The sequence below is a fragment of the Dromiciops gliroides genome, chromosome X (assembly GCF_019393635.1).
Source record: "Dromiciops gliroides isolate mDroGli1 chromosome X, mDroGli1.pri, whole genome shotgun sequence".
Lineage (NCBI taxonomy): Eukaryota > Metazoa > Chordata > Mammalia > Microbiotheria > Microbiotheriidae > Dromiciops > Dromiciops gliroides.
Genome location: NC_057867.1, coordinates 80,592,975 through 80,611,158, shown reverse-complemented (window position 1 = coordinate 80,611,158; position 18,184 = coordinate 80,592,975). Strand labels below are relative to the sequence as shown.

Below are 18,184 nucleotides of genomic sequence, written 5' to 3'. Positions count from 1 at the left end.
AGGGTAGAGATTGGGAAATTCCTGCCCAATTGGGCTCCTCGTGCCAATTTGAGTGGTCCTCAAGCTATCCTCATTAGGCAAAATGGCAATGAAAGACACTCCTCTTCATGTTCTGAGTGTAGATGTGCTTCACCAGAGAGCAAGCCTGTAGTAGCTGGAATATTTTCAGACAGTGTCTCCTGCTACAAGTATCTTCTCTGTGTACTATATACTCGTGTTGCCTTTTTTCCTTCCTAAAACAAAAAAACACCATTTGTCACATGGCATGGAGGAGGAGAGAAAGAGGGAAGGATACGTAGGAGACCATGATGTAAGAAACAGAAAACATCAATGAACATTTTTAAATGAGGTGAAGAATCTAAACGGTATTGATGGAGAGGTGGGAAGCAGGAAAGAAAGGAGCTTTGGACGTGCAGAGTCATCCCTTCCACCTCCACAGGCTCAGGATCAGGGCTTGGCTTGAGATCTCCATCGACCAGAGATGAGACTTTTGGCTGCCCTGCCCATTTATCTGCATGTCTGGCATCCATGTATCTGTCTTCCGTCCATTCACACTTGGGTACTATTCGTCTTTCCTCAGTCCATGTGTTGCTTGTCCTCACCTGCCTGTGTCCATGTCCTGCCTCCATGTGACTGTCTCCTGGATGATTTTTGCCCTTGGCAAAGTCCTTTGCCCTCTGCTTCTACCTAAGGAGGTGGAACTAGAGGCTTGGATTAGATTTCTTCTAAAATTCCTTCTAAATCTTAATCTGCAGTCTTGTGACTTTATATATATATATATATATATATATATATATATATATATATATTATCCTAGAAGCAGCTGGGAGCCCTAGAGATTCTAAACAATACCCTTCTGAGCTGTGTGGACTTGAATAAGTCACTTGAGGGGATGTCCGTCAATCGGAGAATGGCTGAACAGGTTGTGGTATATGATTGTGATGGAATACTATTGTGTTGTAAGAAATGGTCAGCAGGGGCAGCTAGGTGGCGCAGTGGATAGAGCACCGGCCCTGGAGTCAGGAGTACCTGAGTTCAAATCCGGCCTCAGACACTTGACACTTACTAGCTGTGTGACCCTGGGCAAGTCACTTAACCCCAATTGCCTCACTTAAAAAAAAAAATGATGAGCAGGCAGATTTCAGAAAAACCTGGAAGCACTTACAGGAACTGATGCTGAGTGAAGTGAGCAGAACCAGAAGAACATTGTACACAATATCAACAACATTGTGTGATGATCAACTGCTATAGACTTAACTCTTCTCAACAATACAATGATCCAAGACAATTCCCAAAGACTCTTGATGGAAAATGCTTTCCACATCCAGAAAAAGAACCATGAAGTCTGAATGCAAGATCCAAGCATACTACTTTCACTTTATTTTTTTCATAGTTTTCTCCTTTTGTTCTGTTTGTCGAGATCCCCATGCTAAGACTCCCCCCTCTCTTTTTACCCCTCTTTTCACTATTAGGAAATCCCCTTCTTTCCAGAGCTAAGGCCCAGCAAGCAAACTGGATAGTCTTGGCTTAGGTAACTAGAAAGATGGTCTTGGCTTGGTCAGAAGTGGGAAAGTTTTGGGAAAGGAATTGCTTTGGTGAGGAAAAAGAATGAGTTCTTATTAGGGCATGTTGCTTTTGAAATGCCTGTCTTTGTGCATGAACTGACAGAAAGTGAAGTGAACAGAACCAGGAAAACATTATACACAGTAAGAGCAATGTTGTTCGATGAAAATCCAAGACTATCCCAAAGGACTAATGATGAAGCACACTATCTACCTCCAGAGAAAGAACTGATGTTGATTGAACACAGGCTGAAACATGCTGTATTTCACTCTTTCATTCATTCTTTTTCTTTTATTCAATTCTTCTTGTACAAAATGAGTAATATGGACATTTTACTTGATTGCCCATATATAACCTATATCTGATTGCTTACTATCTCAGAGAAGGAATGGGGTTGGGAGGAGGTGTTGAATTTGGAACTCAAAACTTTTTTTAATGTTAAAAATTGTTTAAACATGTAATTGTGGAGAAAATAACACATATACATTTAAAAAGTAAAAGGATGAATCATTAAAAATTAATTAATTAAAAATAAATTTACAGGGCAGCTAGGTGGTGCAGTGGATAAAGCATCGGCCTTGGATTCAGGAGTACCTGAGTTCAAATCCAGCCTCAGACACTTGACACTTACTAGCTGTGTTACCCTGGGCAAGTCACTTAACCCCCATTGCCCCGCAAAAAAAATAAAATAATAAAATAAAATAAAAATAAATTTACAAAATGAAGTGACTGTTTGGCAAAGTTGGAAATGTGCAATGGGAACATTGATTATGGACTGGAGCTTAGGAGAGAGAGTAGATTTGCATCCATAGATATGAGAGCCATGTGAATAAAGATAACAATTGTGCCCTTGGGAGCTGATGAGGTCACCAAGAGAGGGTGAAGTAAGAAGAGGGCTCAGGAGAGAGTCTTGAGGGACACCTTCACTTAGCAGGTCAGACACAAATGATCATCAAGCAATGGAGACTGAGAAAAAAAAAACAGCAAAATTGATAGGAGGAGAACCAGGAGAGAGCAGTATCATGAAAACCAAGAGAGGAGAGAATATCCAAGAGGAGAGGGTGAACAACAGTGCCAAGCCATGCAGATAGGTTGAGGGGTTGTCTCTGGTGAAAAAGGCTACCTCCTCCCTCGTTAGACACTGGATTAAAAGAGAGAGAGAATGGGTAGTTGATGACTGGGTGGTACAGTGGCTGGGCCTGAAGTCAGGAAGATTTGAGTTCAAATCCAAGCTCAGACACTAGTGACAAACACAATTTACTAAGAACTGACTGATCCTCACCTATTATCCATTCCCAGGCCAATGAGTTGCCTGGGGCTGACCAGACTGTCAATTCTACCTTCTGATTATTTGTAGATCTCCCAGACTCTCCCCTCAAGAGATTCCCAAGCTTTCTTTATGCCCTTTTGCCGGCTATGTAAAACAACTTACCTTACAAAACTGGGAGAAACTTCCTCTTCCCAAGGGCAGCCTCTTAGCTGTTTCTGTTCTGTGACCCCATATAAATCCTGTCCCCAGTCTTTGGGTATTCCTAGATATCTGCTTTGTAATACTCTGAATTATAGATCCTCTACCCAGATTAAAGACCTTAATTCTGTTATAGTAATTGTTTCATTAATTTTCAGGTTGCCGTATTGGGGACTCATCCAGGATTTGAAGACTCTGTACCCAGCCAGTCACCATTTTTTGCTTTGGCCGCTTGGCACCAGCAGGAATCTTTTGTGTTCCAGTCTGGACTCAAACTCGGAGGCTGGGCCTGGATGGGGGTCTCTCAAATTCAGAACTCGAGTCCTTTTCGATTGAGTTCCTAATGCTCTTTGATCAGGGGTCTGTCAAAACCCATGGGTAATCTGTGGTCTACTTTGGCATGCCCACCAGAATGAACTGCTGCTGGTTATATGTTTTCCCCAAAATTGTTGGTCCAAAGTGGGGCTCCTCTGACTGCCATAAAACTGATTGTTTTTTGTGGCTTAATCTTGGTTTAGCTGGTCCCAATGATGTGGGATTAAATTTGGGGTTAAATTAATAGTGAGTCGTCCCAAAAGAATTACAAGACTCAGTGACTCAGTTTCCCAAGTTTTATTGCAATACTGTGGGTGACCACAGGGAGAGAACCAGAATATTGGAAAGGTTTCTCTCGAATAAGGAAAGGAAAGACAGTTATATTTATAGAATGGATAAATTGATTATCAGTCTCATTATAATAATCTCCACCTTGGGGAGGTACAGGGGAGGGCCTGTCCTTCTCATTATAATATTCTCCACCTAGGGGTGTTTCAGGGGAGGGCTTATCCTAATTTGGAGTTCCTGGGGTCCTAAACCAACCCCAAGGCAGGTACCTTTTTCAGTGGAGGTGTGTTGGGGGGGGGGTTACATGTCATAAGGTGAATCTGGGGACAAATTTGGCCTTTTCTGCGCATGTCTCTTTCTGATTCCCATGGCTAGTTTCAAAATATAATCATTTTTCTTTAGAATTTATATAGTCTTGTCAAGTCTCCGCGGCCTAGCTCCCTCTGTTCCCGTTATGGGTACTGATTTCTGTGGGTACAAGATCCTAGCATTTTGACTCGTATGTTATCCATTAACTGGGGTCTGACTCCCTTTTGGAGCTGATATCTGAATTAGAACTTGGGTCTTAGGTTTTTCTATTAACGCTTTTTTGCCTCCTACATCACCAAGACCAACTAAATGAGTCCTAAGTGGGACTTATTTTTTTTTTCTTCGACAGCATTTTGAATCAACTAAGTGGGAATCTGAATGTAAACTCTCCTACTTTCCAGAAAATATAGAGTCAAAAAAAAGAGGAAAATAAAGATTTTTGTCCCTCAGAAAAAGGTCTCTAAATTAAGAACAAAACAAAACAAAAAGAGACCAATTGATCTGGCTCACGTTAGCGGGGTTTTGAGGATTAGAGGAGGACTCAATTTGTGCATTCGAAATTATCTTAAGAATCTTTACCATTACTGTTTACTGTTTTTGTGTCTGTCCTTGTAGAGTGCTATTTGTGCTAAATGTTCCATATGTGTGTGTGTGTGTGTGTGTTCAAGCCAAGTCCCTTATCTTGCACTGTTAGCAATCCTCTCTGCCCACTCAAAGCAGAATTGTCAGAAAGATAATTTAAATAGAGAAGCAGTCAGAGGGTAACTACAGTTTGATTTTATTTTTTAACCTGTTTTTAAGAAATTTGTTAAAATCTTAATTGTGAATTGATCTCCAATGTTAGAAATTTTAAATCCAGGTTGATAGATCAAGTTCATTTTAAATCTGGGCAACTGCCTGGTTTCTCAGTCACCAGAGTTTTTATTGCCACATAAATGAATTTATTTATAATAATGGTATCATATTGAAATGCTAATAAGTAGATGAGCCTTAGATAAATTGAGAATTATACCACTTGGAAATATAGATCATTTGTAAGTGAATTTATTCTAGTCTTTTTTTGTTGTTTTGTTTTTGGTTTTGTTTTGGTGAGGCAATTGGGCTTAAGTGACTTACCCAGGGTCACACAGCTAGTAAGTGTTAAGTGTCTGAGGCCAGATTTGAACTCAGGTACTCCTGACTCCAGGGCCGGTGCTCTATCTACTGCGCTACCTAGCTGCCCCTTTATTCTAGTCTTAAAGTGAAATATGTCTTCTAATAGGATGTGGTTTTTTTAAATCAGGATTTATTGTGATATTTGCATTAAAATGTAGTGTTTAAAATCAATACCACTCTTGGGTCTTTTTCCCAAAGAGATCATAAAAAAGGGAAAAGGACCCACATGTACAAAAATATTTATAGCTGCTCTTTTTGTGGTGGCAAGGAATTGGAAATTATGGGGCTGCCCATCAATTGGGGAATGGCTGAACAAGTTGTGGTATATGAATGTAATGGAATTCTATTGTGCTGTAAGAAACAATGAGCAGGTGGAATTCAGAGAAACCTGGAAGGACTTACATGAACTGATGATGAGTGAGATGAGCAGAACCAAAAGAACATTATACACAGTATCATCAATATTATATGTTGATCAACTGTGATAGACTAGATTCTTCTCACCAATCCAACGGAACAAGAAAGTTCCAAAGGACTCATGATGGAAAAGGCTCTCCAAATCCAGGGAAAAAAAGGAACTGTGGAATATGGATGCTGATTGGACCATACTATTTCTTGTGTTTTTGGTACTGTTGGTTTTCTGATTTGAGGTTTTTCCTTTGTTCTCTGATTCTTCTCGTATAACATGACTAATGCAGAAATATGTTTACTGTTATTATGTATATATAACCCATATCAGATTGCCTGCTGTCTAGGGGAGGAGGGGGAGGGAGGGAGAAAAATTTGAAATTGGAAATCTTATATAAACAAATGTTGAAAACTATTTCTACATGTAACTGGAAAATAATAAAATACTTTTATTTTTTAAAAAATTGTTATCAATTCAACTGTTAAAAAAACTGATATCAAGTATTAGAAACTGCTTGTTTAGAAATGTAATAGATAGGGCCAGCTAGGTGGTGAAGTGGATAAAGTAGTGGCCCTGAATTCAGGAGGATTTGAGTTCAAATCTGGCCTCAGACCTTTGACACTTACTAGCTGTGTGACCCTGGGTAAGTCACTTAACCCTCATTGCTCTGCAAAAAAAAAAAATAATAGTTATAATTTTTTTAATCATAAAAGTATTTTATTATTTTCTAGTTACATGTACAGATAGTTTTCAACATTTGTTTTTATAAGATTTCTAGTTCCAGATAGTTATAATGTTTTTATTGTGAATTCCCAAAGAAATGATCTCAAAGTCAGGAACACCTGGATTCAAGTATCCTCCCTCAGCATAATGAACGTGGGAGCCTGGAAAAAATCATTTGGCTCCTTGGTGTAAATTAAAAAAAAAAGGGTTAAAAATCTGAACACTGAAGGTTTCCCTAATAAGCCAAGGAAACTTGTTCCATGGTGCTGTGTTTGATTGACAGTTTTTCTCAATAACTGTTAAGCAGTTTCTTAAAGTCAAATCAATTACATACTATTGAAGTATTACTGTTGTCTTTTTTGTAAGCTTCAGAGGTATTTCAAGTTTTAATTCTCCTAGCACTCAAATATGATGATGGTTTTGTATGTTTGATACCTTTTCATTGATAGATGCTTGAGTAAGTTTTATTTCATAATAGGATATTCAACTGGAATTTGTTTTATTACTATCTGGTGTTTTTGTTAAAACACATTTATGTGCAAGGAGCTGGTCATACAGTGATCCCTACAACCATTTACTGGACACCTACCATGGGCAGAGAGCCTCTGTCCTCACTGTGGGTCCCAGTGCTCCCTTCTGCCCATTACTAGAAAGCTGGGGGGTCTTCCATCAGTAGAGCTGGGATTGGTTATGAAGATGTTTTCCTCTTTCTGGTTTTTGTTTCCATGAAAAGACAAGGTGCATCTTTGCCAAACACTTCAAATCCACCCCCCTGAGTCTGGCAAGAGCAGAAAACTAGTATGTAACTGCTTTTGTTTGTTTAAACTCATTCTGTTCCATCTTTGGATTAAAGAGCCAGTTGGACAATGTACGGAGAAGCATGGAACCTTAAACAACAAAAGTACCATACCATTCCTGAGGCAGTATGGGATAGTGCAGAACTGTCAAAGTGGAGGCGTTTGCTCCAAATTAAAACGTAATGGGAAATGTTTGACAAAATAAATAAAAAACACACTAAAGAAAACCACATATTTATGCCGCTTTAACCTTTTCCCTTTTGTTTCATTTCCAGACTTACAAACTTGCATAGCATTCATCTACTTTTTCAGTGTCGTCCTATGTTACTATTGTGGTGTTTTCAGGCAAACTGTATTTTCATACCAAGTGCGACTTATCAGAGCCAACCTTAATGAGGTATCTTGTTTCTTTTTTCTTAACTCTCTGAGAGGTATAATTACTGTTACAATTAATTTCTAAGGAAATGTAAAAAAAAAAATGCACCTCCCCACCTTCTAGGCTGTGACCTTCTCCAGATAAACAGAGCTAAAACTGAGTTCTCTCTCCAAAATGGCATCCAGCTCACCCATTCTTTCTGAAAAGCTCCCTACTTTCCCCTATACCCTGACAGCCCCTGTCTTTATCTGCTCTTCACCCCTGGCAATTAAGAGCATTAGGTCTCTGATTAAGCACTGCCTAGCCTCAGGTCTTTTAGTTCCCTGCACTAGACTTTGTAATTCTCTGATCAATTTCCTGTTTGTGAGCTCTTCCAAACACCTATGGTCCCTAATCCCTACACTCTCCAGAATCTCATTTCCCCATGATTCCACAGTTTTCACCATTGATTTGTGTAGTGCCTTTTTTTAGTGTGCACCTTGATGTAAATTGCCAGTTTCTTTTTCCTTTTACCTATGAGGGCCAACACTTCTTACAAATTTTGAAAGCAGAGCTTGCTGACCTTAAGTTTCCTTTAGCCTCCACCCTCTCCAGTATGTAGATGATTTACTCCTTTGCTCCTGGATCTCCAGTCTTCAAAAAACTGATTCCATTTTTCTCCCCTCCTTCCTCAAGAAGGCCATAAAGTATCTTGTTCTCAGGTTTAAGTTGTTAGGACATCCGAGATCAGCCAGCAGTCTCTGTCTTGCAGGATTAGAGATCTCTCTACTATCCAAACCTAATGTAACTATGTCCAGATGTAGAGCTCTCAACCCCCACCACACCCGGGATCATGATTGTATTAAAATTGTTGACTTCATTTTAATCCCCCAAGAAGATCTCCAAGAAACTGGGATAGAAAACCCAGATTATTCCTGGGACAGTGATGGTTCCTGCCTCTGAAATGATTCTGGTAATATAACTGCCTGCTATGCTATCACCACAATGAGGAGGTCACAATTTAGGTCAGCACAACAGGCCGAATATGAAGCCCTGACCTGAGCTTGTGAATTAGCAAAATGAAAACAAGGGAACATTTACACGGACAGCAGGTAAGCTTTTGGGGTGGTACATGATTTCGGGATGTTATGGAAAATGTCGAAGGTTCCCGACCTCCTCTGGCACTCCCATAATAATGGGGTACAAGGAGCACATCACCATGGAGCAGGGAGCACCCAAGCTACCGTTGGAGCTTCTGGCCAAGCCCCTGGGGGGCCTGGACTCCGACTCGCTGGCAGCTAGGAATGAGGAAAGGGCCAGGATCGGAAGCGGGGCCCTCAGGCCGGCTCTCAGGTTCCAGGGACGGCACAATGACAGAAGGTAGTTTTTGGTTGAAGAAAATTGAAATGACTGTTTCAGAAGCAGAAAAAAAGGACTGGAAGAAATGCCATGACCATACAAGAAACTTACACAGCTTACATCATTGAGACAAGAGCAGTTGAACGAGTGATGGCCAAAGTGTTCTTACAGACTCTCTTTCGAGCCAGTATAACAAATTTGAATTCTTGATAAACTATTTGTTAGTTTACCATCCACATATTGTTGTCCCACCTCTGCCTGAAAAGAGGGCAGAATTTGTTTGGCATAACCTCTCTGCGGACAATATGGATCCTGATTGTGTGGAAAGAAGAATTGATTTGGAAAACTGTCTTTTAAGACTGGTTTCAAAAAAATCTTTTTTAATAAAATAAAAAAGGACTGGCTTCACATTCTGTCCTTTCTGAAGACAAAATCTTCAATTTTTTAACACAGGAAAATAACTGGAAGGAGACAGTGAATGAAACAAAGAGCAAAAGAACCATAATTTAAAGGAGGCTCTCATAAACTTTGTAGTTCTGCAGATTACGATTGCAAAAAGGGAATTTGAGTGTGGACCAATCCTAAAGAATGCTTCAGCAAGATGTAATCCTGGAGAAATGAATTCCTCTTCAATCAAGCACCCCAGAACAGAAGCACAAGTACATAATGGAGACTTAAGTTGCTACCTGGTATACACAAAAATTGACAATTTAACCATTTGAGTAAATACAATGTTCTTTTTTGTTGCTGTTGTTTTAGTTTTCAACATTTGGGGGGTTTTGTTTGTTTTTTATAAGAAATCAAGATTTCTTTTCCTTCAAGAATCTTTTCCTTCTCTATTAGAGCACCTGGGATAAAATTTAGGACCACTCTTTGGTAGTCCCTACCCACTCAGTGGCCTGAGCAGTAGGAGCCGCAGACCAGTCCTCGGTAGCAGGCTGAGCACTCCAGTCTTCAGTAGGGAACTGCTGAATGGGCACCGATGGCACCTGCGCTCCCTCAAACCAATCAGCCACCTCTGGTTGAGCAGCAGTGAATTCTGGGGCAGGGGCAGTCCATTCACCCTGAAATTCCTCCTTTGTCACTGCCTTCTCAGCTGCTGCCTGCTCTTCCTTCTCAATCTCCTCTGGATCCCTGTAGAAGTAAAGATCAGGCATCACTTCCCACGGGTGTTCACGGGAGATGGTACCACGCATACGTAGGACTTCACGGGCCAGCATCCACCACATCAGACCCACAGAGTGAGCTCCCTTGTTGTTGCATGGAATGGCAATGTCCACATAGCGAAGTGAAGAATCTGTGTTGCACAATGCAATGGTTGGGAGGTTAACATATGATGCTTCAGTCAGAGGCTGGTGATCTGCCGGAGGATCAGTGACCACCAAGAGGCGAGGTTCCCGGAAAGCTGCCTGAATCTGGTTAGTAAAGGTGCCCGGGGTGAAACGTCCAGCAATAGGTGTAGCGCCAGTGACAGCAGCAAATTTCAGAACAGCTCGCTGGCCAGTGTTCCTGGATGAGATGACACACATCAGCAGGGTTTTCAATGGCAACAATGGCGCGAGCAGCGAGCAGAAGCTTTTCCCAAGTTCTCTTCAAATTAATGATGTAGATGCCATCACTCTTCCTTTTGTAGATGTACTGCTCCATCTGGAAGTCCAAATTAGTGCCACCCAAACAGGTTCCTGCCGCGAGGAATTTGAGGACATCCTCTTCCTTCATCTGCAAGACATCCAGGGCTCCGGACATTGTGGAAGTTTCCCTTTAAAGTTACGACGGAAACCGAGTACAACGCCGTATGGATTCCCTCCCCTCCCTTCCTCCTCCCCAAGACAGCAAGCAATCTGATATAGGTTATATATGTACAATCACATTAAACATATTTCTGCATTAGTCTTGCTGTGAAAGAATCAGAGCAAAAAGGAAAAACCTCAAAAAAGAAAAACAACAACAAAAAATAGAAATAGTATGGTTCAATCTGCATCCATATTCCATAGTTCTTTTTTTCTGGATTTGGAGAGCATTTTCCATCATGAGTCCTTTGGAACTATCTTGGACCATTGTATTGCTGAGAAGAGTCAAGTCTATCACAGTTGATCAACACACAATGTTGTTGATACTGAGTACAATGTTCTCCTGGTTCTGCTCTACTCACTCAGCATCAGTTCATGTAAGTTCTTCCAGGTTTCTCTGAAATCCACCTGCTCATCATTTCTTAGAGCACAATAGTATTCCATTACATTCATATACCACAACTTGTTCAGCCATTAGCCAATTGATGGGTATCCCCTCAATTTCCAATTCCTTGCCACCACAAAAAAAGAGCAGCTATAAATATTTTTGTACATGTGGGTCCTTTTCCCTTTTTTATTATCTTTTTGGGGAAAAGACCTAATAGTGGTATTGCTGGGTCAAAGGGTATGCACAGCTTTATAGCCCTTTGGGCATAGTTCCAAATTGCTCTCCAGAATGGTTGGATCAGTTCACAGCTCCACCAACAATGCATTAGTGTTCCAATTTTTCCACAGCTTCTCCAACATTTATTATTTTCCTTTTTTGTCATACTAGCCAATCTGATAGGTGTGAGGTGGTACCTCAGAGTTGTTTTAATTTGCATTTCTCTAATCAATAGGGATTTAGAGCATTTTTTCATATGGGAATAGATAGCTTTGATTTCTTCATCAGAAAACTGCCTGTTCATGACATTCTCTATCTCTTGTTTGGTCATAAACTGTTCTCCTTTCCAAAAATCTGAGAGGTAAACTATTCCTTCTTCTCCTAATTTACCTACGGTATCACCTTTTATATCTAAATCATGTACCCATTTTGACCTTATTTTAGTATAAGGTTTAAGATGTTGGTCTATGCCTAGTTTCTACCATGAGTAAATACAATGTTCTTTATGCTGATTGTAGTTGTTAGAATAGCACAAAAAAGAGATGTTTTGATAAACATTAACATTGAAATTAAGAATTTATAGTGGGAAAAACAAATAAAAACAAACAAACACAAAAAAAGAACTCATGGTGATTCCCTCCCAAAGCCATTTGGTATTGTTTGAGAGGATTCTGAACTACTGAAAGTTCCATTGTTAGGTCATGTTTATATATCATTTCAGCCCATGTTCCCTCTATAAATGTGTAAAATGATTTTGAGAGTTTTTACTTAAGGTTATATTCTTGAGATTTACCCAGTAAAGACGGCCAAGTAGAAACTCACCAGAGTGCTGTGGGGGTGACTTTCACTTGCCTTACAGTTGAGCTATTTGCTTGGACCAAAGCTCAGCAGAAACTTAGTGTGAAATCTAAGCTATTCCAGCCATACCTCCTCAGCACCCCTGTGAGTAATGTATGCATACACTAGAAAATGGCTTCGATTTTGTGTTTCACCAGAATTTTGATATTGGACAAAAATTTTATACTGCCAGCAAAGAGAACTCTTTAAATGAGTAGTGGAGTCCATCATCATGAATTAGTAGGGAGCCTTTTCATTGAATATGTTAAATATAAGAAGGAAGTTTCCAAGTCCTTTGTTTTAAGCCTGAGTGATGAGCCTCCATTCACTAGGCTTAAATCTTGACCTAGGGTGTTTCAGGGCAGGAAATGCAACAAGTCAATATCAACAGTGTATATATATATATATATGTGTGTGTGTGTGTGTGTGTGTGTGTGTGTGTGTGTGTGTGTACATATATATATATGTATATATATATAAAATCTTCATTATTAACATCCTTTTTATACCGCTTGGCTGGAATTTTGTAAATAAAAATGAATAAATTAGATTGAGTTTTTGCTTTGGTTTTCATGATACATATGTTTAAAAGTTAGTCAGTTTTACTTTTTGCTAGCTGTACAGAATCTTTTGTTGTTGTGGTTTTTTGTTTGTTTTGGTTTTTTGGCAGGGCAATGAGGGTTAAGTGACTTGCCCAGGGTCACACAGCTAGCGTTGTGTCTAAGGTCAGATTTGAACTCAAGTCCTCCTGCATCCAGGGCCGGTGCTTTATCCACTATGCTACCTAGATGCCCAGCTTTACAGAATCTTAAATGTGAACTTGCTGTTCCTAATTATGTAAAATAACAATAATCCACTACTATTTTGCACTTGGTTTTCTTACATGTTAAAAATATTGTGAAATATTGTGGAAATTGCCAGACTTAATAAAAGAAAGAAGTATTATGCTCATTTTTATATGAGATGCATTAATTTAACAAAATGATTCATAACTATTAATACCTCATTACCTACCTCTTGGAATGTTACTTAGATTTCATTCTCCTTTACCTTGTGACTCCTTATCCTTGTCCTTTGTTTATTTGTTTTAATATTTCATTGTATATAATTTTTTGAACAAAATGTTTGTTTTGAAAATAAGGAATTATGCTGAAAAAAATGGGATTAAAGTCCAAAAATTCTGGGACACTCCCATGGAGATTCTCCCCATGCCGGAGGTAATTCCCTTGCTGACCTGCATGCCAAGCAGGATGCTCAGAAGTCCCCTAATCCCTTTTGGTCTGTCTACCTTTACATCTGCTGGTTCCACCTCAAATGAACATTGACCCCAGCAGAACTTGCCAAATTTATGGATGAATTGGGTCTGCCAGAGCCCAAAGCCCTTCCCCTGGTTCTTCTGAACCTTAAGGCAACCCTTTTGGTAAATATTCTTTCACCCTTTGAAATTGTCACCAGCTGTCCTATGCCCCTTCTTTCTCCCCCGCCCCAGCAACTGACTCCCTCACCCCCAAGATCTCCCTTCTGTCCTTCCTACTGCTGGGACTCACTCAAAACTTTTGAGACCTTAAGTGCCTTGTTTCTGTCATTTTCTAGGGACTCAGTCATGAGTCCACCTTGCAATTGTAACTTCTATTGGAAAAGGCACCTATGCAAGGATTCCCTGCAGCCCAGGCGGAAAGGAGCCAAGCAAGTCCTGTTGACCAATCCCTCTGCAGCAAAAAATGAAGTTGACAATTGAATACATTTCTCATCTGAAGAGGAGCTCCAATCCCCAAATGGGTCTCCCAGTAACCTGGAAAAAGAAACAGTCTACTGCAGGGGTAGACCACTTTCCCAAGACACTGGATTTGGTCTGAGAATTCTGTATTCCTCGACTCAGCTTACATTAATTTAAACTTTTCCAAACTATGTCCCTGTGCCAGATACTGAATCTAGCCTAGTTGTTCTTACTGTATTATCTGTTCCTATGAGCAAATTCCTTTTCAAAGTTGGTAAATGTGTATAAAATCAAACCCCTCTTTCCTCTGTAAATTAAGTCAGCTTCTGCAGGATAATTCCTTGTTCCAGCAAAACATTGGACTCTTGGCACTACCTGTCTACCTCAGTTTCCTCATCTGTAAAATGGGGATAACGTTTGTAAATTGCTTTGTAAAATACTAGGGAAATGCTATTGCTGTCATTTTTGTGGTGTTTCATTTTCTGTTCTCTAGGACCACTGCAATGAATGACTTTAGCAAAGTTAGCCAGCAATGAGAGACATCCACATTGTTGTCTACATTTCTGTCAACCAGGGGAAATCAGGAAGGGGAAGGCAACAAGTTCTTATTAATTAAACGCCCACGATGTGCCAGGCATTTTTTTTTTTTAGTAAGGCAATTGGGGTTAAGTGACTTGCCCAGGGTCACACAGCTAGTAAATGTTAAGTGTCTGAGGCCGGATTTGAACTCAGGTACTCCTGACTCCAGGGCCGGTGCTCTATCCACTGCACCACCTAGCTGCCCCTGTGCCAAGCATTTTGTTAAGCACTTTACAAATATTATCTCATTTGATCCCCATAACAATCATGGGAGGGAGGAGCTATTATTCCCCCCCCCCCATACAGCTGAGGAAACTGAGTCGGTCAGAGGTGAAGTGACTTGCTCAGGATCACACAGCTAGTGAGTATCCGAGGCTACATTTGAACTGAGACTATTCACGCAGCCTCCTCGCCGCCCCCTCCCCCCATTCTCACCCCAGCTGCCACCCATCATCCTCTCCTTTAATCGTGTCAGATGAAAAGTAAAAGGCGGCCCTTGGTACCAAGGCCTAGCTGTCTGCAGTAGCCTTGATCCCATCCCACCCTTTGCTTTTCCAGATTGCCTCCACAATTACTCAGAAAAAAACTGACGCAAAGAAAGTGTCGTGTAGAACAACAAAATAAGCGCAGCAAACATCTGAGAAAGATTCTCCAAAACTTATTTGGAAAGAAATGGAGAGCAAGGGCTAAGGGGAGCTAAAGCGCCTGCGATTTCAGCCTAAAATAACCGGGCCGTTTCATTGGCGCGGCCGAGCCAAGGCCAAGGCCTCTCTCCCAGAAGAAGTCCACCAAGAGAATGTGAATTAACAGATTGCCACCCCCACCCCCGCCCCAGGGTCAAGGGCGACGGGGTTCGACGTGCGCAAGCGCACGCCGGGCAGCCCGCCTCCCCCCCCCCCCCCGCCCGGAAGCAGGGCGGGGGGCGGAGGGGGGACGTCTCTGACCTGCGATTTGATCCGGAAATCTGCCTTCTCCCAATTCCTCTTTGCCTCGCCGACACGTAAGGCTAGGCTACCCAGGGAGGTGATTGACTATGCATGAAGGGGCGGAGCTGGGCCCTTCAGGCGGCTCGCCTTACGGAAGCGCATGCGCCCGACATAGCTCTGCGCTGACACCCGCGCCCCCAGGCCGAGTGCGCAGGCTCAGTGGCCTGACTTCTCTATGGTCAGACGGAAATTCCAGAGCGTCGGCACGCCCGGACCGCGAACTCTATGGTCAGCTGGGGTGGAGACGGGCGGCCTATAAAAGGCGTACGCAGCGGGTGCGGCGTCCCTTTCCCTGCGGCGAGGTGAGTGCGCCTGGTACTGCTACCCCCGTCTCATTGCTTCGGCCCTGGCCTAGCCCCGCGCTCCGGCCCCGGCCCCGACCGACGCCCTTATTTCCCTTCTCTCCTTGCAGACCCAGTCCCTGCTGGCGCCGGCGCCATGGGCCGCCGTCCCGCCCGCTGGTAAGTGGCCAGGGAGTCGGGCCCACGTGTGCATAAGTTTCTGCGCCACGCCGGGGGAGGCCGCGGCAGCCTCCTAGGCCTGGCTGGGCGGTTTCCTGGGCCCCGCGGGGGTGGGCGGCGGGCAATCCGGGCCTCGGCCCCCAAGGGCCAACGCGGGGACCTGGGGGAAGGCCGGGGAGTCGCCGATTGCTCTCGGCCGCCCATCCCAGCTGGCAGCCTCTCCTTCCCGGGCCTGGGCCCTTAACGCAAGGCGGGCTTGACTATTCCTTAGTCTTCCTGCCAGCAAGTAGGAGAAATGGGTTTTGAGCTTCCGTTTTATCAGGTGCACCTTGAGCAAATATCTCCCCACAGATGAAGACTCTTAATTCCCAGTGATGAGCTGCCTGCAGCTAGGTGACATAGTGGAGAGCGTTGAATTTGTACTCAAGACCCGAGTTAAAATCCTGCCTCAAAACACTAATGATGTGACCCTGAGCCAGTCACTTTAACTGTGTTTCGTCCCCTATAAAATGGGGGACGTAACAGCATCTACCTCCCACGGGTTGTGAAGATAACATGGGATGTTAATAAATGTGGGGATCTGAGTGGGAGAGACCAGAATGTGAGTTGTTTTCTATCTTTTTAGTTATAGGTACTGTAAAAATAAGCCGTACCCAAAGTCCCGTTTCTGCAGGGGAGTTCCTGGTAAGTGTTTGGCACTTCTTTCTCCCCAAGGGAAAGGAAGGGGGGTGATTAAGGGTAGCCTAAGTTTGTTTTCCTTAATTCAACGCCACCCATTCTCATTGTGATTACCATTTTGAGTAGCTTAACCAGCTACTTTCGTGCTACCAGGGGCCTATGGTGTGCAGCTCTTTGACTGTGTCTTTTGCTCTTATACAGATGCCAAGATCCGAATCTTTGATCTTGGTAGAAAGAAAGCCAAAGTGGATGAATTTCCACTGTGTGGCCATATGGTGTCAGATGAATATGAGCAGCTGTCATCAGAAGGTAAGAGAATATTCTGGGTTTCAGTAGCTCCACCCCCAGGATGGGGGGGGGGGCGCAGCTTCCTGAGGTAGACTCCAAAAGGGGATACCTGAGGGCAGCTATCCCTTCCAAAACTCACCTTAGCACAAGCAACTTTCTTTTTTGTGACTTGGTCAAAATAAACGTTTAATTTACAATATGTCGCCCTGCTCCCTCAGCCCTGGAGGCCGCTCGGATCTGTGCCAACAAGTACATGGTGAAGAGTTGTGGCAAGGATGGCTTTCATATCCGTGTGCGCCTGCATCCTTTTCATGTCATCCGCATCAATAAGATGTTATCATGTGCTGGGGCTGATAGGTAAGAAGAGTCTTCCTAGAGAAGATTAAGCTGTATTCTTGTGATTTGAGTCTGCATCATTCATCTCCCTCCATTTGGGGAGCCCATGAGCTGCTACTGTGGCTGATCAGGCAGTTCACATAGAGCAAATACTGATTCTAGAGTTAGGTGGCCTTCCTTTGGGCACATACTGTGTCTAGGGGAGGTGGGAGTTTTACCACCCTACCCTTCTTCGCAACCAATTAAGCCGACCAACCCAATTCTCTGTGTGGGGCTGGTGTGCAATGGTTGCAGACAGCAATTTCCCTGGTTGTGTGTGTACCTTGTCTTTAATACAGGGTATTCTAAGGGACCTCGGAGACATTTGTCTTGGCTAAGAATAAGCAAGCACCTAAAGTCATAGCATTGGAAATGTGAGATTGCTTCATCCTCTCCTGTGTTTCCTCCCTTCTTAGGCTCCAGACTGGCATGCGGGGCGCTTTTGGGAAGCCCCAGGGCACTGTAGCCCGTGTACACATTGGTCAAGTTATCATGTCAATTCGAACCAAGGTCCAGAATAAAGAACATGTGATTGAAGCTTTGCGGAGAGCCAAGTTCAAGTTCCCTGGCCGCCAGAAGGTACCCCTTTCTCTGTCCTATGGAGAACCTTTTCCCTTAACTTCCCAGGCTGGGAGGAGATAATCCCAAGTAGAAGGAAAGGTGTCTGTACCTGGCTTGAATTGTCTTAAATTGACCCTGACTAGCAGATTTTCCCTTCCTCTATTATGAGAGCAATGCTTTCATCCTGAGGGGTGGGCCAAGACTGACTTTCTTTCCCCTTTCATAGATCCACATCTCCAAGAAGTGGGGTTTCACCAAGTTCAATGCTGATCAGTTTGAGGATATGATAGCTGAGAAGCGTCTCATTCCTGATGGCTGTGGGGTTAAGTACATTCCCAGCCGGGGCCCCTTGGACAAGTGGCGAGCACTCCACTCGTGAAGTGTTGTGCTGTGGCATCGACTTTTCGAAGGCTTATGCCTAAATAAACTAGATAACTGCTTCTTGGTTGCCTGTGTGTTACCTTCTCACAGGATTAGCTCTTCCCAACTTTAAGGTCTCATCTTGGAAATGGGTTAAAACCTCTGGCTGTGATCTTGGGATAGAGGCTGCTGCAGTGGCAAGGTAAC

The 18,184-nt window shown here is 42.7% G+C and overlaps 1 protein-coding gene, 1 non-coding gene and 1 pseudogene across 2 annotated transcripts; 2 read left to right on the top strand and 1 right to left on the bottom strand.

Moving 5' to 3' along the window:
- Positions 1-9,601: 9,601 nt before the first annotated feature.
- Positions 9,602-10,535, bottom strand: LOC122733694 (annotated as a pseudogene).
- Positions 10,536-15,515: 4,980 nt separating this feature from the next.
- RPL10 (ribosomal protein L10) lies at positions 15,516-18,057 on the top strand. The gene is made up of 7 exons (XM_043974866.1): positions 15,516-15,556; positions 15,667-15,715; positions 16,341-16,399; positions 16,595-16,702; positions 16,900-17,038; positions 17,473-17,635; positions 17,844-18,057. Exons 2-7 carry the CDS (start codon positions 15,693-15,695, stop codon positions 17,994-17,996), a joined length of 645 nt encoding a protein of 214 aa, XP_043830801.1. The 5' UTR covers positions 15,516-15,556; positions 15,667-15,692; the 3' UTR covers positions 17,997-18,057.
- LOC122734239 lies at positions 17,250-17,383 on the top strand. Its single transcript, XR_006354040.1, has one exon. It is a non-coding gene; the product is annotated as a small nucleolar RNA SNORA70 (small nucleolar RNA).
- Positions 18,058-18,184: the final 127 nt, after the last annotated feature.

What these genes read in the sequence shown, in the direction of transcription:
- RPL10 (XM_043974866.1), top strand. Translation starts at nt 15,693, where the DNA reads ATGGGCCGCCGTCCCGCCCGCTG. An exon ending in TTTCTGCAGGGGAGTTCCTG is followed by an intron (nt 16,400 to 16,594) that starts GTAAGTGTTTGG and finishes GCTCTTATACAG; the next exon opens with ATGCCAAGATCCGAATCTTT. An exon ending in TGAGCAGCTGTCATCAGAAG is followed by an intron (nt 16,703 to 16,899) that starts GTAAGAGAATAT and finishes CTGCTCCCTCAG; the next exon opens with CCCTGGAGGCCGCTCGGATC.